Source organism: Pleurodeles waltl, chromosome 10 (assembly GCF_031143425.1).
Source record: "Pleurodeles waltl isolate 20211129_DDA chromosome 10, aPleWal1.hap1.20221129, whole genome shotgun sequence".
Classification (NCBI taxonomy): domain Eukaryota; kingdom Metazoa; phylum Chordata; class Amphibia; order Caudata; family Salamandridae; genus Pleurodeles; species Pleurodeles waltl.
In genome coordinates, this window is record NC_090449.1 from 476,606,776 (window position 1) to 476,632,842 (window position 26,067).

The 26,067-nt window shown below is 45.4% G+C and overlaps 1 protein-coding gene across 2 annotated transcripts in view; it reads left to right on the forward strand.

Annotated features, from left to right (window-relative positions):
- NOS3 (nitric oxide synthase 3) overlaps positions 1–26,067 on the forward strand; it is a 780,913-nt gene that overhangs the window by 47,703 nt on the left and 707,143 nt on the right. Inside the window, exon 1 of one of the 2 annotated variants that reach the window (XM_069210764.1) lies at positions 7,374–7,473. The exons of the other annotated variant lie outside the window; for it this stretch is intronic. Within the exon in view, the coding sequence (XP_069066865.1) occupies positions 7,460–7,473 (14 nt within the window). The 5' untranslated portion in view covers positions 7,374–7,459. Of the gene's footprint in view, positions 1–7,373; positions 7,474–26,067 lie in introns of those variants that run through there. 2 annotated transcript variants of the gene reach the window in all.

Consider the following 26,067-nt stretch of genomic DNA (forward strand, 5'->3'; position numbering starts at 1 on the left):
GCACTTAAAAGATATTAAAGGGCAGTCCCCCTGTTAATCTATAAGACTGATGGGCCTTGCAACAGTGAAAACCAAAGTTGGCAGTATTTCACTGTTAGGACATGTAAAAACACACCAGCATGTGTCTTACCTATAACATACACTGCACCCTGCCCATGGGGCTACCTAGAGCCTACCCTAGGGGTGCCTTACATGTTCAAAAAGGGAAGGTTTAGGCCTGGCAAGTGGTTACACTTGCCAGGTTGAATTGGCAGTTTAAACCTGCACACACAGACACTCCAGTGGCAGGTCTGAGCCATGTTTACAGGGCTACTCATGTGAGTGACACAATTAGTGCTGCAGGCCCACTAGTAGCATTTGATGTACAGGCCCTGGGCACCTCTAGTACACTTTCAGAGGGACTTACTAGTAAATCAAATATGCCAGTCAAGAAAAGCCAATTACACATACAATTTACACAGGGAGAACGTGCACTTTAGCACTGGTCAGCAGTGGTAAAGTGCCCAGAGTACCAAAACAAGCAAAAACACTATCCAGCACACAGTCAAAACATGGGAAGCAGAGGCAAAAAAAGAGAGGAGAGACTATGCCAAGGATGCCAGAAATAATGTCTATCCAATAGGAGTATCACAGCTGACTGCCAGTGTAAACGAAGGAGCTAATTCCTTAGTCAATAAGACTACTCATTGGCTAAGAACAGTGCTTCTTAAAAGTTTTAGAATCATGTCCCAATTTTCAACATGACAAACATTTGCGACCCACCCACCTTTAAAGAACATGAGGTGGGATGATTTTTTAATGTAACTAAAGTATTGTGCAGTAGCGTATTGTCATTTAGAGACAGCACATTTGCCAATGAAATGATCACTAAATACGCACAGACATACAGTTGTATTGACCACACAATATAGCACACAAGTAAAAATGTGTAGAAATTAAATCAGGTTTTGGAGAATATTTATAATTTGTTCATCACCAAGTAAGGTGTCTTGATTTATTATTATCCCATTAAAATATTTGTTTTCAGCATACTTTAGAATTACAATAATGGTGTGCTTCATTTTTGCTTTCCTAACTGCTGAAAGCACACAGTTCATTTACAGGTATTTGCATTTAGTTGCAAAAGCATCCTTTCATAATCTCTGTATTCCAGCAAGAGTGTCACATAATGCTCCTTAAAAACTCCTCTTACTTTGTAGTTAGAGAAAGAAGGGTAAATACCAATTCCCATGTTAAAAGAATAAGTAACAATTTGCCAGAAGACATAGCCTGATGTTTGACCTTTGTCTTTGATGTACCAGCAAATGTCACAAAATAAACAGAGGATTTAAAGGCATCTTTATTCATTGCTTGACTTTCTTCACCCACCAAAATATATTTGTGACCCATCCACAGTTCTGGAACAGCTGGCTTACAGAAACAAAGATTGCAAATCAGTAATCAAGAGTGATGTATTAATGCTAAAAAGGCTCACTCTGTTTTCCTATATAACCTTAGCCCTGTAACTCCCCTTTACCTTAGTAATAGAATTTACTTCCATATTTCAATCGGACACCTACAATCAAAGATGAAAAGCAAAAGAGTGTGTTAACGGTACTTGTAATATAGAGGTTATTGAAAAAATTAAGAGTTTTTATGTTGTTTTCGCCCCATTACCGGATGTTGCATGCAAAGATGGCTTGTTACCCTTCTTATAAAATTTGGGCTGCGCTTACAGAAAGAAGCAACAACGTTATGTTACTTGACAAAATCAGTCATATTGCAATATATCCTTTGTCTAGCCATTTAAAGATTGCTAGCAATGTGACTGAGGGGTAAGGTAATATTAAGCTAGGAGTTATGTTAATGTGTAGAAGGCAACTGAAGTGCTGGAAACTGTTCTTTAACTTGTGTGAATTTCAAGTTTTATTGTATTGCAGCATTTATATAGTTCTTGCTACCCCGAAGTGGGGCTCTGAAACGCTTGCCTTCATGTGTAGTACACTACGTTGTGTAGGGTGTGTGGCTGGAAGGATGATATATTTGTTTTTGTCATTTGTGGCAAGCGTTTTCATGTCATGCGTGATGACCACTGAAATGTGGTTATCGTGTTAAGGGACCCAAAAATATAGCAATGTGGTGGATGATTAAGTGTGACAAACAGACACACAGTTTTAGGGATTTCAGTAAGCTAGCAGCTTTGAACAACTCTGCAGGTCACGTTATGGCATTTCTTATAATATTAACTGATTGCAAAATATATGTATTATACAGTGATGGTTTGGGGGTTTTTGGGTTCATGTACTCCCATGTTGCCATGACCCCACTGTGAGTGCTACGCCATTGTTGAGATTTGCCTCTAATGTTCAGGATTTAGAGCTGTGAACAATGGGAAATGTATTATTTTGGGGCTTTTATTTTTACAACAGAAACAGAACAAAATATTTTTCAGCACTTTTATAAAGGTACTGAAGGTTCTCATTAGAGCGTTTGAAGTAAAAAAAAAATGGTAGTGGTTTTTCTTCTTCATTAGGGTCGAGCCTGCGTCGCATGCGCTTGCGCATGCGTTTCGCTAAGCGAGACGCTTTAGGAATTGAACAGGGCTCGGAGCCCTGTCCACGTCACATCAGTGTCTTTCATTGGCTCGTGGGCTTGCCTGTTAGAATCTGCTGGATTTAATTAGTTGAAGGCATGCTTACATCATGCCTTTTCTGGTGGATAGCCCTCCTCGAGCGCATCGACCAAGTACAGAAAACATGCAAGGCTTGCTGTTTTCGTCCGTGTCGTGGACTACTTTTTCTCTATTTTCCAAGCGCGATCTCGCTTAGCAGAAGGCAAGCGCTTTACATAATATCGACCCTGTTACACAGTTAATTGCACTTTTTCCGGTAACGTACATAATTGCACTTTTGCTGATAGGTTCATTACGAGTGAAAAGTCCGGTTAGGAGTTTTCAACGCTATCAGCTCTAACACGAGCAAACGCGAGACCCGTTGCATTGCAAATGCTGGTTTTGACCGCATCCTTTTTAGCTTCGGTTGCTTAAGTGGGGTTTGCTAACCTGCACATGTCAATACTAATAGACAAGCCAGTGAAACCCTGGCCTCCCTCCACACTAGGCGAAAAATTCCTCTGGATGCAGCACTAATGCCCAAGTAAGAATGCTTCCTGCTGGAGCTCTCCACTCCTCAATGAAGAAAAACTTGGTGAGGTAACGCACCTGCTGCAGGAAACAGCTGTGTGAAGCAGGCTGGTCATAGGTCCGAATCCCTGCAGGCATGTTCGCGTTTCAATCGCGACACGAGGTCCCATGAGGGCGATAATTAACATATAGTGAAAAGTAAAGGAATAAACGTCAACATTATGGCGCTATGTAAAATACGCATCAAGTACTTAAACAAAATTATACATGTCCTGCAACGTGCTTTTCGAGTGGGAAGATCATTTGCAGCAATCAGTCCCGCTGCATAATGTATGAAGGCTGTAGTGGGAAAATATGAGCGTTCTATTCTTTCCTTGGCCTCCATTCAGAAAGCACGGACTCACGGGTGACTGCTTCGTACCGTGGAGTGTGTCAGCCCCATCCCAGCAAGGCCTGAAGAGTACGACCCTGGTGCTCCCACGCCGCGCAGTTTGTGTACGTGCCACTTCTCATGGCATGCCTGGGCTCACGAGGAAAGCTTCCCTTGGAACACGCCGTGCGTCCTGCTCATAAATACCACCCGTGTAGTGTGAGAATAACCTTCCCGGGTGTGGGGCATGTGAGCAGGGTTATTCCTGGAAGGTAGCACGTCTTAATAACAAGCACTGCTCATGTACAGTGCTGACTCTCCCACGAGGTCTGTCGGTTGACACAGGATACATTACCTGGTACTGTGATACACGCGGCCTACCCCAGTATTTCTGAGCTGTGCTTTCTTAATTCCGAGAAATATTGGGATAAATAACTTGTTGTTCACACTGCTGGCGCAAAGAAACGGGAGCTCGAGCCAATCCTGATTATAGTCAGTAGGAGAATAATAAACACTCTTTCGTGGCTCCTTACAGCAAAGAAACAAAGGTAACTGCGATTCAGCAATAACACATTGTATGTGTCAACATTTTCTTCCACAGCAAAAGTTACAGGTGCTCATAATGAGGTTTTTAAACACTCTCCATCATGCTAATTCAAAAGATAAGTCACGCCTCTTTCAAAAATTCTTGCCACCTAATTCCACCTCCACTAATCTGCTTTCATAAAATGGAGGTAAAGGTGTTTGCGCGAAGCACTGTTTTACCACCACGGAGATTTAATAATAACAGCTAAAATCGTTTTGGCATCAGGCCTTCCGTTGTTTAGTGCGATTGGAAAGAAGGTAGGAGTCAAATTCTCTTAAAGTAAAAGGAAATATTTGCTTATGGAGTCTCCTGTATACTCCACAGAATTCCATAGCAATTGGTATTTTTTGATAAATTAACAGAAGATAAAACTGATACTACAGTATTATGGATAGGCTTTGAAGCTGAGCTTTAACCTATGTTACAACAAGATGCACCTCGAAAGACCCTTAAACCTGTATAATTCAGCGAAAATATTCAGTCACTCAAATCCTCAAAGCCCCAACTGTCTCAAATTCCAATCTGTCACTGCATTTCTGGCTCAGGAGATACTGCAGGCCTCAAAGGAATGCCTTTACATCAAATGTCCAGTTAACACAAATATGTTAAAATTCAAGGTAAAAAATCTTTATTGATTTAGTGCCCTGCTGGGAGCAATAAAATAATCATAAACCAATGAGAACTGCAAAAGATCTCTTTCTATGTGCAATGCTTAATAAGTGCAAACTTATGACCTAGAAAATACTTATAAAACATGTTTAAAAATCCACACTTTTTGTGGGTATATAGCTGGTCATAAAATTAGTGCTGATGCCCCCTCTGTTTTTTTGTTAAATAAAGGCCAATGTTTGTGTGAAGATATCGTTTTTCTTTATTTGATCATAACATTAGAGCCAAGATATCCTCTACATTGTACACTCGCGAATAGGTAAAATGGGATCTTTGAATTTAGCACGAATGTATACAAGCTCTGAACACCTAAAGAAGACATGGTCAGGGTTTTGTATTCCATTGTTACACGAAGGACAAATATGGAGTTCGGCAAGAATCCCACTGCAAGCTTCTAAAACTACTGCAGTGGACAATTTGCCCACTCTTAGCTTGAATACAGGTCTTCTAATGTTGTGATCAACAGGCAATAACAAATATAGTTGCTTCTTGCTCAATAGTGATGTGCTTGCAATAACATCATCGTTTTTGAATGAAGAAGAGCACAGTTTATCCAGATTCTAACTAATCAGAGGAATTAGTCTCTTTAAAACATGTCTTAGAGGACTATATTTCCTGGCTAATATGTGACTATAAGGTATTTCCAGGATGGATAAAGGTTAATATAGATTATCATTGAAGACATTCATCGTTTTTTTAATCCAAAAAACATTCTTCCTTTAAAAACTACCTTAATCCTGCTCTGTAATTTAAATTATACCCCCAAGGCACTATGGAGGCACAAAATAAAACATTGGCGCTTCAAATTCCCAAGTCTAATTGGAGAACCTGAACTGATATGCAAGGTGCTACAGAAAAAAAAATAAAGGCCAATGTTTGTGTGGGAATATGATATAAAATAAGGGCCAATGTTTGTGTGGGGATATGATCTATTCAGTAGGACAGCCTATTCCGTAGGACAGTATAGGCAGAATTTTGGCTATACGTATATCTTTATACCAAGTTTACAATTAATTTTTCCAACTGCCTTACAGAGTGTATTTATTGCTCTACTATGACTTAAAGCCTTCGAACATATATGTGCAATGTTGTGTTTTGCATCTAGGCTTTGGCATAGGAGTCTACCTAAGTAGGGATAGATTTTCTTACAGCTCAAAATATCATCCCCATATTTCCAGCAATATGCTCTATTTTGTTTTGTGAGACATCGTGGATGGCATGCTTAGCCTCAACAGGGTCCTCTCAACATGGGATGCAACTTGTCTACTAGCTGTGAGATGCTAAGGTCCTCTGTTAAGAAATAATGTCCCTGAGCAAAGCATGTCCCTCACCATTAGAAGATTAGAAGAGAAATGACGACCAGATCTGATGGTTAAGTGCTGTTTTATCAGCTGTTAATGCTACCTGTTAGGATAGGAGGAACATCATGCCTTCTCCTCTTCAGTACGCTTTAAGAGTGAGACTCAGAAGTTATCGTCGAGAAACATCACTTTACTCTTTCTTTTTAATTGATATCCTCCATTGTGCCTTTAAACATTACTGATGTGTATCAATAATCTGTTTTAAGAGACTTTTTGAGATCTCCGGCGGACAGCCTCTTACCTCAATAGCTCAGGCTCCTGCTACCGCAATTGACCTGAAGTCTTCATCATCTTTAGGCCATTTGTGGTTTTTGACACTGAAGCTAATTTGAAGGAAGAATTTCAATTTTCAGTCACCCACAGGCAAAGACATGATGATGCCAGTCACATTTTGCCCTGTATGCAAAAAAATATATATTTTGAAAGCTCTTTCATATGGATGTAGCCGTGCCCTAGGACTTCTCCTGCGGGTATAGTCCTAGCAGCCAAGGCACCCATCTGATATGAACAGAGAGAGCCCGCTAATGTAAAATGCTCTCTTATTGTTAGACTCCAAAATATTAGCATGGTTACACAAAGTTTCTCTCTGCATGCTTCTGGTTACCCGTTGCTACCTTTCTGTCTCGGTATTTCTCTCTTACGATCTGCATGTCTTTGTCTCTTCTGCCTTCATTTTAACTCTATTTCATTTATAGCGCTTTGACAACTCTACATTGCTTGGACGAAACTGTGTGCCCAGCAAATGCTCAGCATACATCTAAAATGTGACTCCACAGAAATGTTGTGTTTTTCTTCTCTGTGCATATACATTTTCCAGTGGAGGTTAATTTACACCATATATTTATGATTTAGATTGTTCATCTTTGTGTAAGATAAAATTGCATGCAGCTGTTGTGTTGGAATTTAAAAAGAATGGATGAATCGAGGGGTTTGGACACCAAAGGTCTGTCGAGGACTGGGACGTTGTCACTACTAGGCCTGTCTCTGGAGCCAGAGGGCCTGCATGGGTCGACCTACTAGCCTGCGTCCATGGGCCACGCAGTTCCTGTGCATTGGAACCACGGCCTGGTCCTCCGGGGAGGGCTGCTCTGATGCCGAGATGTATTTATACCGCCTGGATCGCATGTCACTGCGGACTCTGTGCCCCCGGAAGGTCAGGGCCGCTGCAACAGAAGCTCCGTGGGCTTCGCTCGGCAAAGTTAGTTCTTACACACCGATTTAGGGGAATTCAGTAACAGCAGAGCCAGGTGTGTCTCGCCTCTGTGGAGAGGAGGTTCCTCCCTTGCACCCTGTCTTGTTATGGAAGCCAGCCGTACTTGGCCCAGCGAGAGGTGACCTCTGACCCAGTCACGATGGAAAGTAGCAGGTAACGCACGCCTATATACCCACAGTCACCGGCAGGTCTTCCCTGCAGCTTAGTCATAGTTAAGTAACGTGTTGTTCCCACTAGTGTAGTGCCCGAACAGTGTGAATTTTTAGTACTACTTTACCATCGAAGTGCCTAGTCAGGAGAATCGACAAATTATATAGTGCGCAAATCCTTTATCAGTGGTCAAAGAAGTACACGCATAACAGGGCGAGTGATTAAAGACGCAATGACGCGGTGAGAGAATGGGCAGGCAACGCGTCGCTGACAGAGCTGGGAACTGGAGGGACAGAGAGCCAAGGCACTGGTGAAGCGTGCCAGCGATGCAGAGACTCAGAGACGCCGTCAGCCAGGCAGGCAGCAGTGAAGTTATGGTTCTATGAGGGAAAGATGCAGTGGGACAAAGGTGTAGTGTGATAATGGTGCAGGGGCGTTGTCACCCCCCTCCCCCCCCCCACCCCCGCTTTAGCGGCTACATTGGGGTGGCGTTTTTGATGGGCATCTTTTGTCTGCAACTCAGTGGCCAAAAGCTCATAATTAATGGAAAAGAGTAGGAAGGTGAATGAGTGCAAGGAAGGATGGCAGGGTGGACGAGTGAGTGAAATAGCAGGTGAGTGATGGGGTGGATGGACAGATGAACAGATTCATGAGTGAAAAAATGGATGTAATGATGGATGTGTGAAAGGCAGGAAGGATGGATGAATAAAGGGATGTGTGAAAGGATGAATGGATATAGAAAGAAAGAATCAATGAGTGAGGGAAAGGATGGATGATGAGCGAAAGGGTAAATGGATGGATGGATAGATGAATTGATTGGAAGGCTCAGTGGATGAAAGGATGGATTGGTGGATGAGTCAACAGATGGATGGATAAATGGATGGATGAGTGAAATAATGGAAGTAAGAATGGATGAGTGAAAGGGAGGAAGGCTAGATGGATGCATAAGCAGATGGATGGATGAGTGAAAGAGTGGATGGATGGTTGATGGATGGATGGATGATGAGAGAAAGGATGGATGAGTGAGTGAAAGGATGGATCAGTGAGTGAAATGTAAATGATGGCTCCATGAGTGGAAGGATGGATGGATCAACGGATTGCGTGAAAGGGTGAATGAAAGGATGAATGTAAGAATGGATGGATGAGTGAAGGATGGATGTAAGGATGGATGAGTGAAAGAACTGATATATGAATGAAGGGGAGAGTAGATGGATGGCTGAATGAAAGGGTGGACAGATGGATGAGTGAAAGGCTGGATCGATGCGTGAGTGACAGGATGGATAGATGAGTGAAAGGGTGAATGGAAGAGTGAAAGGGTGTATGGGTGGATGGATGGATGGGTTGAAAGGTAGATGGACGAGTGAAAGGATGGATGGCTGAGTTCAAGAACGGATGGATGGTCGGATGAGTGAAAGGGAGGGTGAATGAGCAAGAGGATGGGTGGATTGATGACTGAAAGAATGGATGGACAGATGAATAAAAGGGAAAATGAATAAGTGAAAGGAAGGATGATTGAATGAAAGGATGGATATATTTGAAGGACAGGTTTGAAGATAGAGGAATAGGTATGGAAATGGATGAGTAGACGTAGGGATGGAATAGTAACAGATTAAGGGGGTCATTACAACATTGGCGGCAAGCTGTAACCGCCATGCGGCCGCCAATGCAGCCGCATTCCCGCGGTGCCCACTACATCATCCCCGCTGGGCCGGTGGGCGCAAACCTAGTTTACGCCCTCCGGCCCAGCAGGGATGCGGCCGCACCGGCGGTGTTGCGGCCGTGCGACAGGTGCAGTTGCACCCGTCGCGCTTTTCACTGTCTGCTATGCAGACAGTGAAAAGCTGCACGGGGCCCTGTTAGGGGGCCCCTGCACTGCCCATGCCAGTGGCATGGGCAGTGCAGGGGCCCCTAGGGGCCCCAGGACTCCCCTTACCGCCAGCCTCTTCCTGGCGGTGCAAACCGCCAGAAACAGGCTGGCGGTAGGGGGGTCATCATCCCCAGGGCAGCGCTGCCCTGGCGGATTATCATCGCCGGGGCTAAAACGGCGGGAAACCGCCGGCCCCGGCGGTGCGACTGCGGCGCTACCGCCGCGGTCATAATACGGGTCTCCGTACCGCCAGCCTGTTGGCGGTACGGACACCACATTACCCCTGGCGGTCGGTAATGACTCCCTAAATGTTGGATGAAAGACTGAACGGATGAGAGAATGTAAAGGTGAAATGGTGGGTATCAGTGGGTGGATGGAAGAATAAAAAAATGAATGAATAAATGCATGGATGGAAGAGCCAAGCAAGCTCTTCTGGGGAGGGTCACAATGACTTGCTTTGCTTCCTTGAATCCATAAGAGCTTTGGTTCAAAGATGGGGTATTTTAATTTTCTGGCTATTCCCTTGTACCGGAGTACCAACCAAGGGATGCAGTTGGGCTCTGAACCAGTGAAGTTATGGTTCTATGAGGGAAAGATGCAGTGTGACATTGGTGTACTGATTGAGAGATGCCGCCAGGTTCTGAAGCAGTGAGGCAGCTGTGTAGTGAGGGATTTATGAAGCAAAGTACTAATACAGAGTGAATCCCGGAGCCGCAATATAGTTATGGGGTCTAGCATTGATGCTGTGCGTCAATGGTGCAATGACGGGCTGAAGCAGTGAAGCACTGGTGCGATGTGACCCCAGTTGAGCGACACTTCGAGGGGTTGTTCAGGAAATTAAGCTGTAAGGAAATGGTGCAATGAAGGATTGATGCAGTTAAGCACTGTTGCCATGTGAAACCAGTGCAGTGACGCAGTGATGACTCCGGCACTGAAGCTGTGAGGTAATGGTGCAATGCACGACTGATGTAGTGAAGCACTGGTGCGATGTGACACCAGTTCAGCAATACTTTGATGAGTCAGACAATGAAGCTGTGAGACAATGGTGCAAACAAGGATTGATGCAGTGAAGCAATGGTGCCCCGTGAAACCAGTGCAGCAACATAGTGGTGACTCAAGCACTGAAGCTGTGAGGAAGTGGTGCACTGAAGGATTCATGAGGTGAAGCACTGTGGCAGGGTGGTACGGTGCAACGGGGAAGTGATGCAGTCAGATACTGATGCAGGGAGGCAGAGGTGCAATGAGGGACAGATACAGAGATGCACTGGTGCAGAGTGACACCCGCCCAGCAACACATTGATGCAGTCATGCACTCATGTAGTGGTGCAATGAGGCAGCGATGCAGCAAAGCACTGATGCATCGAGGAAGTGCTGAAGCGAGGTTCTGACGAAGTGAGGTTACTGATGTGAGATATAGAAGCCACAGGGCACTGATGAAGTGTCCATAACCTGACATGTACAGTGAATGGTGTGTGAAGGGTGAGTGTTACTGGAAGGAAAGTGCTATCTAGGACGAGTGGAAGATACTTGGTAAGTTACTTGAGACGTGTCGAGCTGCTAAAGGATGCAGTACTTCCAAGAGTTTATGGAAGTTGTCAAAGTAATTTAATTGTTACTTGGAAGGTGCATGTATTGTTTTAGCACACATGTATTACTTACTACCAGTAAGTATTATCAGTTGTAAATGTTACTCAGGAGGGAGTGACAAATTATGGGCCTTAGTATCACTCAGGATGTGAGCATTATTACAGAGGGATGTGTAAGTGTTACTCATCAAGGAACAGAATAAGCATTTTTATGGAGCAAGGTTTGTTTGGTATTGTTAAAATAATGTTAATGAAGAAATTTTATACCAATGAGGTGTTTACATCTCTTCACGTTTCATTAGTGTTATCCCCGGTAAGTGGAGCTCACAGATAAATATTATTCATTAGCGTAAATAATGTTCATGATGAAATAATCACACATAAGGTAGTAGTCATGCAGGAGAAGCATGTCTTTTTTCATGGGGGAAGACCCACTCAAGGCAAATTTGACATGGATAAAGTAAATGATGCTGGATGTGAAAGTGTTACAGAAGTGTGTCTGAGAGTACAATCTCTGTTTTGTTTTGGGCTAGTGTTACTCCTGAAAAGCTGGTGGTGCCACAGGGTAGGATGGGGACTGACACTGTTTGGAAGAACATGTACCCAGGATGTTATGTGGGATAAGGGGTGCAAATGTTAATTAGTGCTTGTTAGTGTAAATGTATGTTTTACTGGAGAGTGCAAGTGTGTCTTAGGGTTGCATGTTGTTCTCCTGGATGCAGGTAACATTATAGTTTGGTTTGTGGGTGATTTGCTGTTCTCTAGTGGATTTGTAGGTGAAGAGTCACATCAAGGTGCCCATTAGACCCATCAGCCTTAGGGCGACCTTCCCCCAAACTTTTTGCCTGCTTCCCTCATATTTTTGCTGTATCTTTTTGTTGGCCTTAGCAAAGAGAGCACTTTACCACTGCTGACCAGTGCTAAAGTGCAAGCACTTTTCCCCTCAACATGGTGACATTGGTGTATACACAATTAGCCTATTTAATTTACTTGTAGGTCCCTTGTAAAGTGGTATACCATAAACCCAGGGCCTGTAAATTAAATACTACTAGAGGACCTGCAGCATTGATTGTGCCACCCACTTAAGTAGCCCTTTAAGCATGTCTCAGGTCTGCCAATACAGAGCCAGTGTGTGCAGTCTCAATGCCACTTTGACTTTACATTTAAAACCCCTTGCCAAGCCTTAAACTCCCCTTTTATTACATGTAAGTCATTCCTAAGCTAGGCTGTAGGTAGTCCATAGGGCAGGGTGTTACGTAACCAAAAGGTATAGCACATAGTTTTAAGTTTTACATGTCCTGGTAGCAGGAGCGGCTCGCAGGGCGCGGATGGGGTGGTGGATCGTTGGGGGGTGTGGTGGTGAGAAATAAACATTAAGGCCCTCATTACAACCAAGGTTTTACCGCTGAGCGGCCGCCTATGTGGCCGCAATCCCACCGGCCGCATTATGATATCCCCGCCGGCCCAGCGGGGATGTCAGCCGTAACATTGGAGCCGGCTCCTAATGGAGCCGGCGGTGTTGCGGCCTTGCAACAGGTGCAGCTGCACTCATCGCGCTTTTCACTGTCTGCTGTGCAGACAGTGAAAACCTTGGTGGGGCTGTGCCTGTGGGCCCCTGCACTGCCCATGCCAAGTGCATGGGCAGTGCAGGGGCCCCGCAACTCCCCTTCCCGCCAGCCTTTCCATGGCGGTCTCTACAGCCATGGACAGGCTGGCGGGAAGGGGACTCGTAATCCCCTGGGCAGCGCTGCAAGCAGCACTGCCCTGGTGGATTAAAACCGCCGGGACAACCATGGCGGGAAACAGCCAGATCCGGAGGTGCGACCGAGGCGCTACCACCGCGGTCGTAATACGCCAGATTGTACTGTCAGCCTGTTGGCGTTACAATCGCGAGACCACCAGGGTTGTAATGAGGCCCTAAATGTATTAAATTAGGAAAAAAACACTTACCGTCTCTGCTGCCGCTCCACTCCTCTGCTGCAGGCAGGCACAGGCTCCCAGCCTGTCCTGCGGCCAATCCTGACGCTGCTCAGTGCAGGGTCCGGATTGGCTGGGAGTGCCCAGCCAGGGTGCCCCCAGGCAAACTGGGAGACTATACAGGCTCTCTCCAGCCAGGCAACACAGTGTCGAGCTGGAGAGAATCTACTATGCAGGTGTGTTTGGCCAGCCGGTCAAACACTCATGTGCTTTAAGGGGGAGTGCTGTGCACTTCCCCTCACTGCTCGTCACCCCCATGACCCTGCCCCTTTAAAAGAAAATGCTAATAAACAAAGTTTATTATCGTTTTCTTTTAAATGTTTTGCAGCAGCTGCTGCTGGAGTGGGGGGGGGGGGGGTGACGCGCCTCTGCCCAAATGGAGGAGCCGCCCTTACCTGGTAGTGAAAAACTCCCAAAGTCATTTTTCACTACTGTGAGACCTACTCCTCTCATAGGCCAGCATTGGAAATTCCTTAATATACTTCTAAACTATAATTCCTGATCAGAAAGGAGTAGCAGTATCATGTGTCATATCATTGGACTGGTAATGATAAATTCTCTTTACTTGTAAAGTCGGATTTAACATTACTATTTTAGAAATGGCACTTTTAGAAAGTGGGCAATTCTCTGCTCTTACAGCTCCGTGTAACTCCAGCCTGTCTCCAATACAAGTGTGGGGTTGGTGACAGGTACACTTTGTGTATTCCCTCTAGACATCTACTAACACAAGAAGGTTAGGTGTGTCTGAGCACTCATCTGCATACATCTGCATTCTGATAGCTCCTACTGGACACGAAGAGGGAAGTGGAGCAGATACTTACACCTGACTAGGGAGTGCCTGTCCCCACACAAAGTGCTGATTGCCCCCTACTGATAGTCCGGAGCAAGGGCTAGGAAGAAAGGACATCTGTGCACTGCAAAGACCCTTCTTTGAAGTCACCCCCACTTCAAAGGCACTTTTGGGTATAAGAACTGGGTTTCTGACCCTACCAAATCAGTACACTACTGAACCTGTGAAGAACTCTGCAAGGATTAATGACTGCTGTTCTACAAGGAGTGCCACTCTGCTGGACTACTTTCCAAGAAGGACTGCTCTCCGCTTTGATGAGTTACTGTGAAGCCTGCCGATGAAGGACTGGAGCTCTCTCATCTGAACCCAGAGTGACTGCAAGGGCTTGTTGGCTTGCCACCTGTTCTCCCACAGTCTCTGGGACATCCAAGATTGTCTGCAACCAGCACCTGGACTCTGTCTGCTGTGAGTCCTGCTCTACCAAGTGGTGCCAATCGAGTCCTGGGCCCTTGGAAGTGAGTACCCATGCTGCAACTCAAGAAAATTGACGCATCGTCGATGTTGAGCTGATCCGAACCAGTGCGTTTCCACTCGATGTCAACACATCGCTGCTGTTGCCCAAACCGTTGACACCACTTTGCCGACTGCACAACACAATGTCCCTGAATTTTGATGCGTCTTCGACCTTGCGCTGCTCAGTGCCTTTGCTTTGCTCCAACCCAGCGGTTCGATGACAATACTTTGCTTCGATACCTAACACAGCCTGATCTTCTTATCTTTCTTTTTTATTAATTTGAAAGATACAGCAATACAAATGGATATGTGAGGTAACACTGTGCAATCAAGTTTTGCATTGTATCGGGTCTCATGCGGTATAACAATTGAGACATCACTATTCAATTGCCCAACAAAAAAAAAACAGGAGAAAAGAAAAATAACAAAGGGGGGACAGAAAGACAGAGGAAAGAAGTGGGGAGAGAAAAACCACTCAGTATACAGAAGCAAGTAAAGGACATCGCAGGGAATTTTCTGTAATTGGTTTACGGTCCTACAAATGCAATCTAAGCTCACCTGGCCCTACCTAATAGGTAGTCTGAGTTGTTTGGTCTGCAATGTCAGGGGCCCCATGTGGGACAGGCACCTCAGGTGTTGCCGTGATCTCTGAGCCCACCTTCTCCGAGGATGGGATCTGATGAGCATCAGCTCCCAACAAGCTGTTCTTGACAGTAAGCTGCGTTTCGCAGACATCAAGCTATCTGCAGAGTCAGTGTTGGCCCCAGTGGATTGCCACGCAATCTTTCGCAAGCAACAGGAGGTTTGGTATCAGTTTACGCATATCTGTGAGGACGGCCTACAAATATCCTAGTAGCGCCGTAAGTGGTGATTGCTCAAGTGCATATCCAGTGATCTCCTCTAGTATATCAAACACTTTGCTACAAAAATGTTGCCCACCAGGACTGAGCCACAAAAGGTCTAGAAAATTTGCTTAGGCACAGTACAGCACACACAGTGTGCATCATCTGTTTGTCCTATTCTATGCAGCCTTTCCAGGGTCCAGTATAGTCTGTGTAGATATTTAAAGTAAATTAGTTGCAGTCTGTAATTAGGGGACAGCGCTCGGGACTTGGTGCAGCAATATTTCCATTGGTTTTTCATGAGGTGTGTTTCCAGATCTGCACACCACACCTGCCTGCTGCAGGAGACACATATTGGTGCGGTCTCCTGCATGCGGGTGTAAAGCCTAGTGATTAGTTTACATGAAGAGGGATTTGTGAGTGTTGCCTCGAGCACCTGAAATAAAGTGGCCGGGGGGAGATAGAAAGGATGAATGAGCTGTCTAAATGGCTGCTCGCAGTTGATAGTAGGTGAGCATGTCCAGTTGGGTCATAGTACACCCCTGCAAAAGCCTGATGTGGTGTGATAAAATTGGTGTTTGGGTAGACCACACCCATGGTAGTTAGCTGCAAGCCATTTAGCCGGGCGTAGGTGCCGGATGGCAATGGGAAGGACAGGAAGTTCTAGGACAGGAACTGAGGGGGCAAACTGATATTCCAGCTGGGCCCATTGTTGAAGTTCATTTCATGCCCACATCCTGCATGCCACAGAATCGATCCGCACTCATGGGCACCAGGGGGGTCAGGTATAGTGCCATTCAATGGGGCATGGCACAACATGATCATGCTGCGGCGCTGTGTGCACCTGAAGCTGTGTAGGGAATAGCCAGTAATGTACAATCTGCACCTGTGTGCTGAAATAGTATAAGTCTAAGACCAGTGCATCCAGTCCTCCCTGCTCAGAAGAAGAGTGTTAATATTTCCAAGGCAATTCGAGGCTGTTAAGGGTATCCACAAAAGGGATACTAAGCATGAGCGAAGTTGACGTTGAAAGTGCAGAGTGAGCGGAGGATTAATGAATAAATAAAGGAATTTGGGAAGGATTACCAGCTTAGCAATGGCCAGTCTCCCAATTAAAGAAAGTGGGAGCTTTAGCCAACCATCTGTTTGCTCATTCAGCCAGGTTAGCAAGCATCTGTATTTGGCTCTCCATAGATCACCCAGATCTCTGCTTAGACCGATCTCCAGATACCTCACCACCTCTCTCATCCACTGCAGTGGGAACTCTGATATAAATTCCTCTATCATGTTTATCAGAGGGAATAAAATTGATTTAGCTCAATTAATAGAAATGCCAGAGAGACCGCCAAATTTGGTGAATTCTCTGATCAGTGGGTCCACATTTTGCTGCAGGTCTTTCACGTACAGGGAGGCATCATCTGCATACCTAGAGATGAGTATACTGCAGGGCGTAGGACAGACCTCAATGTAGATGGTGTTGCCATAAGGGGGCAGCAAGCAGCTCCATGATTATGGAGAATAATATCGGCAACAGGGGGCACCCCTGTCAGGTGCCCCTCATCACAGGAAAAGGGGGTGACCGTTACAATGACCTGCAGTTAGGCCATGGGTTGGGGATGCAAAAGGTGAATGACCTTAATAAATCGAAGGCTGAGACCAAGCTGTTTTAGGAGAACAAAAACGCAAGGCCACTCAAAAGAATCAAATGCCTTGGTTGCATCCAAAAAGATGGCAGCAGCCAGAATGTCCAGGTTGATGGTATGCGCTAGAACAAAGAAGGTACGCAGATTGTAAGCTTTCGATCTGCCCAAATCGAACCCTAACTAATCTGGTCTATGGATAAGTTGTAGAAGTGGGAGCAGACATGAGGCTATCAGCTTCTCTGGGATTTTATTGTCTGTATTAATCATAGATAGAGGACAATAGGATTTGCAGTGGTGGGGATATTTATCTGGCTTAAGTATTGTAACTTTTAGCCCTACATGCAAAGAAGGGGAGAGAGCTTCAGTCGCAAGTGATTTCTCACATAGCATGGAGATGTGGGGACAGAATCTGAGCATAGTCATAAAACACAGCAGAGAGGCCATCAAGGCCCAAGGCTTTATCTCCAGGCATTGCATTGATCACTGGGATTACTCAGCCATAAAGGGCTCGTCCAGAAACTCCTGTGTCCCTCTTCTAACCACAGTAACTGAATAGAGTCAAAGTGAGACAGTCCAGAGGGGGTTCAGTTTGTGTGGTATTATAGAGGGTAAAACAGAAAGGGGTCACTGCTTCCTGTATAGCCTCTGTATCTACATGCAAGTGAGAGTGATTGTCTTGTATTTTCACTATGTGGCCACTCACCCAGGGTTTGCGCAGTAAATTAGCCAGTGTCTTTGCCGCCCTGTTCCCCTCACCATGCTGATTGGGGCAAGCCTGTTTTGCAAAATAATGAGTTTCCCTATGTGTTACTTCTTTGTAATCAGCAAGCTTGTTTCTAATAGACACAAGTGTGAGAGCACTGAAATCTGCAAAGTACTGGGGTTCTAGGGCACAAATGTCTTTTTCCAATCATTTGAAGTCACTGTGCAATGCCCAAAGAGCCCCCGCCTCTTTCGCAATACATACGCCTCTAATAAAAGCCTTAAAGGCTTCCCATAGAGTGGACTGCAATGAGACTGAGCTCAGGTTATGTTCAAAGTTCTCTATGATGGCTGCCCTGACCTCCTCCCTGAAGACTTGGTCGCGCAGAGCTGTGGGTGGCAGATGCCAAGTGAAAGCTCATGTGCTGCAATTTGGCAGGGTCATCTCCCACAGAACCGGAGCATGATCAGATAGTGGTTGTCGCATGTGAGTGATGCTAGTGGTCCAGGTGTCAATATCTTGTTTGGCTAGCCAATAATGGATGCACGACCATGTGGTGTGATCAGCAGTTAACCATGTGCCCTCCATGCCATGAACATGTTGGGAGCACCAAAGATCTGTAAGATCATTGCCCTCCATCAGCAGTTTTATTTGAGCTGACGCTTTTGGTTATGGGATCGGGAGTCGCTAGGCCAGTCAGCATCAGGATCTAACACTATGTTAAAGTCACTTTACCACAGGAGTACCTCAGGCCATTAATCTCCAGATCTCAAAAAAGTAATGGTGGTTCATCGACATTGGGACCGTATACTGACAAGAGACAAAGGGGTGTCCCTGGAGTGTTTCAGAGAGCAGGACATATCTGTCCTACTCGTTGCAGAGCATGTGCCGCATACGCCAAGGGAGGCCCTTTCGGATTATTATTGCCATACCTCAGGCATAATTGAAGAAGCATGCAATATGGCACTCACCTATCCATCCCACCCTCAGTCACGCATGGGAGTATTCCATGAGGTGTAATTCCTGTAGCATGCACATGTCTACCGCATGTCATTGCAGGATTGTCGGAACCTGTCTCACCTTAGGACCTCTTACGTTCCATGTCAGGCATTTAATGGGTGACATTGGGAGGGGTCTGTTGGCAGGGCATGGTTGTAGCGCAAGCCATATGTGCCAATTATACATGCTAATACTTTTTCTGGAGAGAAAGAGAGAAACAAAACATACATGAAAGAATTGGAATATTATCCAGTTCAACAAAACTATATCAAACCTCCCTCCACCAACTTTGACCCCCAGTTGGGCCAAAGACAGCATCACTTCCCCACATTTAACCCAAAATACGTAACCAGTATGGACAAATTGAGAATCATCCAACTGGGGCAAGGAAGGGGCCCGCCAACCTCCCAGCCTGGGTTTGGCTGGCTGATCAGTGAGCATCAGTTTGAGGCTTCTGTGGCCAGCTCATCGCGTCCTCCTTGGCAGCCAACCTGTCTGTTGGTAGCATCAACATTGCTGTATTCACGGAGGTCTCTGTCATATTATTCCAGGGTGTCACTGTGGGAGCAAACTTTTAAAGTTGGCCGGGAGTGCACTATAAAGCAACACAACCAGAGTGACCGAGTTTTTAGGGTCGAGCCTGCGTTGCACGGTTTAGTCATTGTTGCTTAGTTGTCCCAAGTTCTGTTCCTGGGTCGCAGGAGGAGAACTTGGCACAGCCTGCGGTATGCGTTTAACAAATTTGGCTGCAACTTTGGGATCAGTGAAATTGTGAGTTTTCCCAGGAGGGTGAATTCTCAGTTTGGCAGGGTAAATGAGGGAGCCGTTGGCATCTGTTTTCTGCAGCAAGCATTTGTCGAGGGGAAATTCTCTTCGAGCAGCCTGTACAGAAAACTGTGAAGTCTGGGAAAATGGATATCTCATCTCCTTGATAATGGAGGTACTTCTGCTCTCTCGCCAGTTGCAGAACTGTGTGTCTGTCCCTCTAGTTCAACAGCTGGGCTATTATCGGACGAGCCTGTACACCCGGTAGGGGGCGCCGGCCGAGTGACCTGTGTGCCCGTTCAGTAATCAACAGGGTGGAGAGTGCATCTCCACTAAATGGGTGGTGCTTTGTTTCTTCATAGTCTTGCATTTGGTCCATCTCTGTCGATTTTGGTACCCCCACAATTCGAATATTGATTCTCCTCAAGTGTGCCTCCAGGTCTTCGTTTTTGTTGCAGATGATATCTGGGACTTTTCCATTTGGAGTAATCGCTCACTGGCCATAGACTGGCCATCCTCCATGTCTCACATGCTGCGCTCCAATTGATCGATTCTCTTGTTGTGTTTATGGACTTTCTCTTTCAAGCTGCAAATCTGTCCATCAACATTTCAATTTTTGACTCAATCCCCATCAGACTATGCTTGAGTTCCAGAAAAATGGTACCAATATCTTGATGCTGTGGGGCATCACCCTTAGCTCTGAAGCCCGTCTGGTGGCCATCAGATAGTGTCCGCAGTTCGTGTCTGTCTGTGTTGATCGAAGGTGAGCTTGGGTTGCCTGACATCTGTTTTCCTCATGGTGGCCCAGTAGGCTAGCGACGTATGGCAGATGAGTGGTGTATACCCCAGTGGGTGCAATGGGCTGGTGTCTTTTAGTATATATTTCCCTCTCTCCTCGTAAGGTGTTGCAGGTTCGGGGGGCATAAGCTGGTTCAAGTTGCACTGTGAGCACTTTTGTCAATCCACCAGGACGGCTGCTCTCAGTGTCTGTAGCCTGTCACTGGTGTCATAATAACAGCAGGTCTGGAACAAGTTGCAGTACTATGGCAGAGCAGTTCCCTTCTCTCTGCTGGGGGAGCTCTCACTATACCCACAAGGAGTTAATGTCCAGCTGCTCTATCCAACATCTGAGGAAGCAGGCTGTCTCTTGGCTAGGCAGTGATCATCTATTGGGTGGGGGGGTGCTTAGCACAGTTATCAAGGGGGGTTGAATGTCCTAGGGGGCATGTGAAGTTGCATGTCTCCCCTGAAGCCAGACTATCTTTGCAGCCAGTACTAGAATGGCTCTTATGCTAGGTTTAAAAGGCAGAATAAATCAGGAGCCCCCTCAGGGTCACAGCTTCTTAATTATGCAGGCTCTCCCCACAGGGCCCGCTGCACTCCTCAATGCACGGTAACCAATTCACCAGGTAACCTGACCCTCACATGCCACAACAGCACACTGTGAGGCAGTCATCAGGATGTGCAAGATCCACGCTACTTGCAGCATGGTCTCAGCAGCAGGGAGACCACATTACCAACACCTCAGCCCAATCAGAATACTGTTGCAAAGCTGCGCTGTTTGCACATAGCCTCCCCGCAGATTTACCCGGCAGCATGGGCTGTGGCATACTCACCCCCACCGGCCAGCACTCCAGCCGCCTCCAGGCCGTGTCCACTTTCTCAACGGGGCACAGCACTTCTCATCTCTTGAGGAGGTCATCAGGGGGGCCAGGAAAGTCTCTGCGGCAAGCACCCATAGAGTGCACCACCTCCATATTCAGCCCACTGTAGGCCACAGATCACGTAGTGATGGATCCATGCCTCCACGGTGACTCTGTATAAGGTATAGCATTTTAGCAGTGCAGAAGCACAGCACAAGCCTTCACATGCACCGACTGGCCACGATGATCACCTCGAGGCAGGATAAAAGCCAGATTAATGTTGCCGACCAGCAGAGCCTCGCGTCATGGAGGCCATCTTGTGGCTGGACTTGACCATGCCCCCCAACACAGCGTGATCTTCTGTGTGGCCTTGACCCTGTGCAGCTCAGAAGCAACGCATCACCTACATCTCCTCGATCGACAGCAACACATCTCCTCTGTTCCATATATCGAGTTATTGATGTTGACGCCTTTTCCATCCAAGGTACTTTCTCAGTGGACCCTGGGTGTGCTCTGTAGGTGGACTGCCCTCCATCCCGATCAGCCTGAACTTTGGATTTACCTCAGTCTAGCGCAAACTCAAGTAACCTTTTAATGCTATTGACTTCTAAGCACTATTTTTGGCTTATTCTTTAAAAATTCAAAACTCGAGTTCTACTGTTTGGATTTGTGTAATTCTGGTCTTGTTTTACTCATAAAAATATAATCTAATTTTCCAACCCTGTGTGGAGTACTTTTGTGGTGTTTTCATTGTGCTACTGTGTGTGTGTGTGCGTGTGTGTTGCACAAATACTTCACACATTGCCTCTTTAGCTAAGCCTGACTGCTCTGTGCCAAGGTACCAGAGGGTGAGCACAGTTTATCTCTGAGTGTGTATCTAGCTTACCCTGGCTGTAGGGGTGGTAGTTCCTGCTTGTACAGGGTGCATACTCTGACAACTAGAAACGCAGTTGTAACAGTAACAGAAAAGTGCTGTAACCCGTTGCTACTTTTCCGGACTGGTACAACCCAGTATTCTCTTACAATGATGCTTTGTTCTGCATTTCACTTGCGTTTCATTTGCTTCACGAAGTAATATAGTAATTAATTGCGGTTTTAAGTGGTGTCTAGTGTGGGTAATGTGTTTTGTAGTCAAAATTAAGTAAGAGAAAGGCATATGCACCGTAGCCCGAGTCATCAACGAATTGATGTACAGTGGTTTTATTTACTTCTTCATACTGCGGGTAGGAGGAGATTAGCCCACCTATAAGCATTTGCCATTTCTGCAGATAATGAACCTATGCATCTCTCGTTGAAGAGATTTGTCCAGAGTCACGCAATTTAGTGAAGTGTTGACTAAAGCTCAGAAACCATGGCCATCAAAACTAGAACCTCATAACACGACTGTGTGTCCACATCTAGAGTTATTTGGCTGACGATGGGAATTATCAAAAGGAGAGAAAAACTGTCGTGTACCTAAATATAATTTCGAAACAATGCTGCATGTATGATTGTGTTGTCTGGGTGAGACATTTGTTTGAAGAGTTCTCAGTTTTTAAACACATGAATTAAAGCTTTTTATCGAGTCTCAAATGGAATATTCAGTTATGTGCGGTTTTGATTTTGTTTAGTGCGTGTTGAAAATGCTCGCACGGCAATAAACAATTGAAATTAAAGTAGAAATTGCTTTTTTGAATCACTTAGGGAAGTAAAGTGAGACACATTTTCCTTAGTAATCCAACGAAATGTACATGCAGAGCTCTTCATACTTAATCACAAGATCATCATCTCTGATGATACTCCAAAAGGGACGAGAGTGAATATCTGTGGACAGAATAGCAAGAGCATCGCTGCACTCCCTACGTCTGGTGGTCAGAAGCATGCCTGTTGCTGGCACACTAGTAGGTAACATGACTCAATGTCATCAGGACATGGATCAAGTATGAGGTAATGCCAGCCAATCAGCATGCTTTGTATGCTGACATTAACTGCAGATATTTACCTGTATTCTATGTTCGGTGAATAGGTGAAGCAAGGAAATGAATTAGTGGGGACGATACAGATAACCTTATTACAAACATTCTGTTAGGCATTAAAAGCTTTTTAAAACACTAGTATGTTGCAAGCTCCACTGTAAGCAAATGAAGTGGCTCACGGACAAAAATGACTGGCGTAGATCTTCTGCTCCAGCATTTCAATGCTTGCCTTTTAGTTTCTTCCTATTTATTTTAGAATATACTGCCCTCAATGGAGGAAATGTTCTAGATTCACAAAAAATCTCCTGCCTTGGGCTACATCAGTTGTTAAAGTCCCTCTCCCGCTTCATGGGGCCTCGCATGAGGCTGGGGCCTGTAACTCACTCGGATTTGGAGTCTTTAACAACAGTTATAGTCCTCAACAGTGGGCTATAATGCTATACTAATTGGCTTTCATATTGCACCTTTGGTTGGAGCTCTTAATTGCCAGTTGGGCTATTAGCACTGGTTAGGATAGGCCAAAACGATTATATATTGCCTGCTGAGACATGTTAAATCTGTTTGTGGTTGCAAATGAAGAGAACACGGTTTCCAAAGTAAAGTGGGTGCGACAGGATTAATTTTGCGGAGAGGGTTTTCCTCCAAGATTCTTGTAGCATAAATATTGAAATATGTTTTTAAATTCTTAAGATCACATTTGGCATAAAATAAGTTTTGAAGGAACATCAATTTCATGGCACTTTAGGGATTTGTCATCACTCCTTCATCTGTCCTCCATGTTACAGTACATACAAGTGGATGGAATGTAGGGCTGTGATGGGGAGGGCTGTGGGTAAGGATAAAGAAGATTACCACTAAGTGATTAGATACTGTCCAGGTAGTCTGGTGCTTATAAGAGGTCAGACTTCCAGGGCATGGACAGAATCAGTCATGGAGAGAAGTGGTAGACAAACTGATGTGTGATTAAAAAAGAACCTCGAGCTCAGTACCAGCACTGAAGGAGGCTTACAAAGCTCTTTGTGCCTCTTCCATATTCTGTTCTAAAAATCACAAAATGTTTCCAGATAGATTAAAAGAGGGAAAGCAGTGCACCTGGTACTTTCTTGGAGATATAGAGTTAGAGTACTTAACCTGAACCCACCCCGCAAGCACCAATCCATCTCACTCTGTCGTTCACTTTCATTTTCAGAGCCCCGTGAGTCTGAGAGGAAGGACTTATCTGGAACAATTTTAAACCAACCTTTAATATGAACATGTATTGGAGTTCTGGCAATTAATACATTTTAGTGAGATTAGGCAAAACAAAGATTACGAGTGTCTAAATTCAGAATTCTAAATATTCTGGAACACCCAAACGGGAATGATTTTCAGGCTTTCATCATAGCTGAGCAGTTGAGAACGTTAGTACAAACGTAGGAAATGTGGCATTTGGAAAATCTACATTCTAGAGTACGATAAAGGAGTGAGAATGGACTTTAACACCAACCATTTAGGATTACCCAAGAATCAAGAGCCCTATTCTCTTCTGAAACACAATGTATTGGAAGGAGTTGTTGGAACGATATGCTGGATAACTTTTAGGGGGCTGGCCTGGTTTGTAGTGGGTACCAAAAGTACTTATACCTTATAGCAGGTCCAGTTATCCATTTTTAGTGAAATGTAAGCAGTGTTTAGAAGCCAGGCTGTCTAGAGGTAGCTGTAGGCAGAGCAGCCAAGGCTGAACTAGGAGACATGCAAAGCTCTTGCAATACCACTGTAGTCACACAGTACTCACACACACGAAAGACAATACTCAGTGTTGAAAACATAAAGGTACCCTATATAAGTGACACAATGCCAGAAATACTTTGGAGACTATACACCTTTAGGAGGTAAGTAAATTACACAATATATACACTAGTAACCAAAAACAGGTAAGTAAACAGTCAGAAAATAGTGCAAACAGTGAAAATCACAATAGGTTGTAATGAGCCTAGGGGGAAAACAAACCATATACTAAAATAGTGAAATGTGAAAGTCGGTTTCCCACCTAGGCAATTGTAGTGTGTAAAGGGGTGCTGGGAGTGTGAGAAAACACCAAAGGTAAGTAAATTACCCCACCCACAGAGCCCAGGAAAGCAGGAGTAAAACACAGCAAGTTTCCTAAAATACACCACTTGTAGTGATAGAAGATATTGCAAGAACCAGAAGAGACTGCAAGACACCAATGATGGGTTTCTGGACCTGAAGACCTGTGGAAGAAGGGGACCAAGTCCAAGAAGCACTGAAGAGTCCAGGGAGAACAGGAGCCCCTGCTAACCCAGATGAAGGTGCAAAAGAAGAACCACCGGTGAGAAGACAAATTCAGTATTGCACCAAAGAAGACAGATGCGGGTTCCTGGTTGATGCAGAAGATGTCCCATGCCGGATGGATGAATGCAGTCTGGTTTGTGTTGCTGGATTCCGCAAACAAGCCTTGACACACGCAAAGCTCATGGTTAGTGGAAAATGGCACTGCCCAGGATCAGGTGGGGCCTGGTGGCCTCTACCCAGAAGGGGGAGACAGAGGGAGCTCTCAGCAACTCAAACCTCAGAAGATCAGCCAGCGCTCACAGGAGTCCCACAGCACCAGGACAAAGAATTTGGAAATGGAGGCCCACACAAAACAAGGCAAAAGATTCCCACGCTGCCAGAGAACCACTCAGGAAGCTGTGTATTGCAGGATGGAGTGCTGGAAGCCTAAGCTGTGCAGTGCACAAAGAACTTCTTGGAAGGTCGCACAAAAGCGTTGGCAACTGCAAGTCACGCAGTTCACAGGGGTACTGTCTTGCATGGGGAGGCAAGCTCTTACCTCCACCAAAGTTGGACAGCTGGACGATGGGACTGTCGAAGTCACTTTAGTCTACCACCTGTGTGGCTGGATCCACGCTTGTCCTCTGAAGAGGGGACCCAAGCAACCGGACGTCGCTGCAGAGAGGTACCGGCTGAAGCAGGGAAGTGACTCCATCAACCCACAGGAGATTCCTTTGGTTCCTCTGGTGCAGGCTGAAGACAGGCAGTCCTCAGAGGATGCACAAGCTGGAAACTGTTGCAGTTGTTGGCAGGAGCTGAAGATACAATGTTGCAGAAGTCGTCTTAACTTCTTTGCTGCAGTTTTGTAAAGTTCCTGGAGCAGTCAGCGGTTGATCTGTCAGTAGAAGATGAAGTAAAGGATGCAAAGGATTTCTGCTGGAGTCTTGCAATCCGAATCTGAAGAAACACCCAGAGGAGAGACCCTAAATAGCCCTGAGAGGGGATTGGTCACCTAACAGGTAAGCACCTATCAAGAGGAGTCT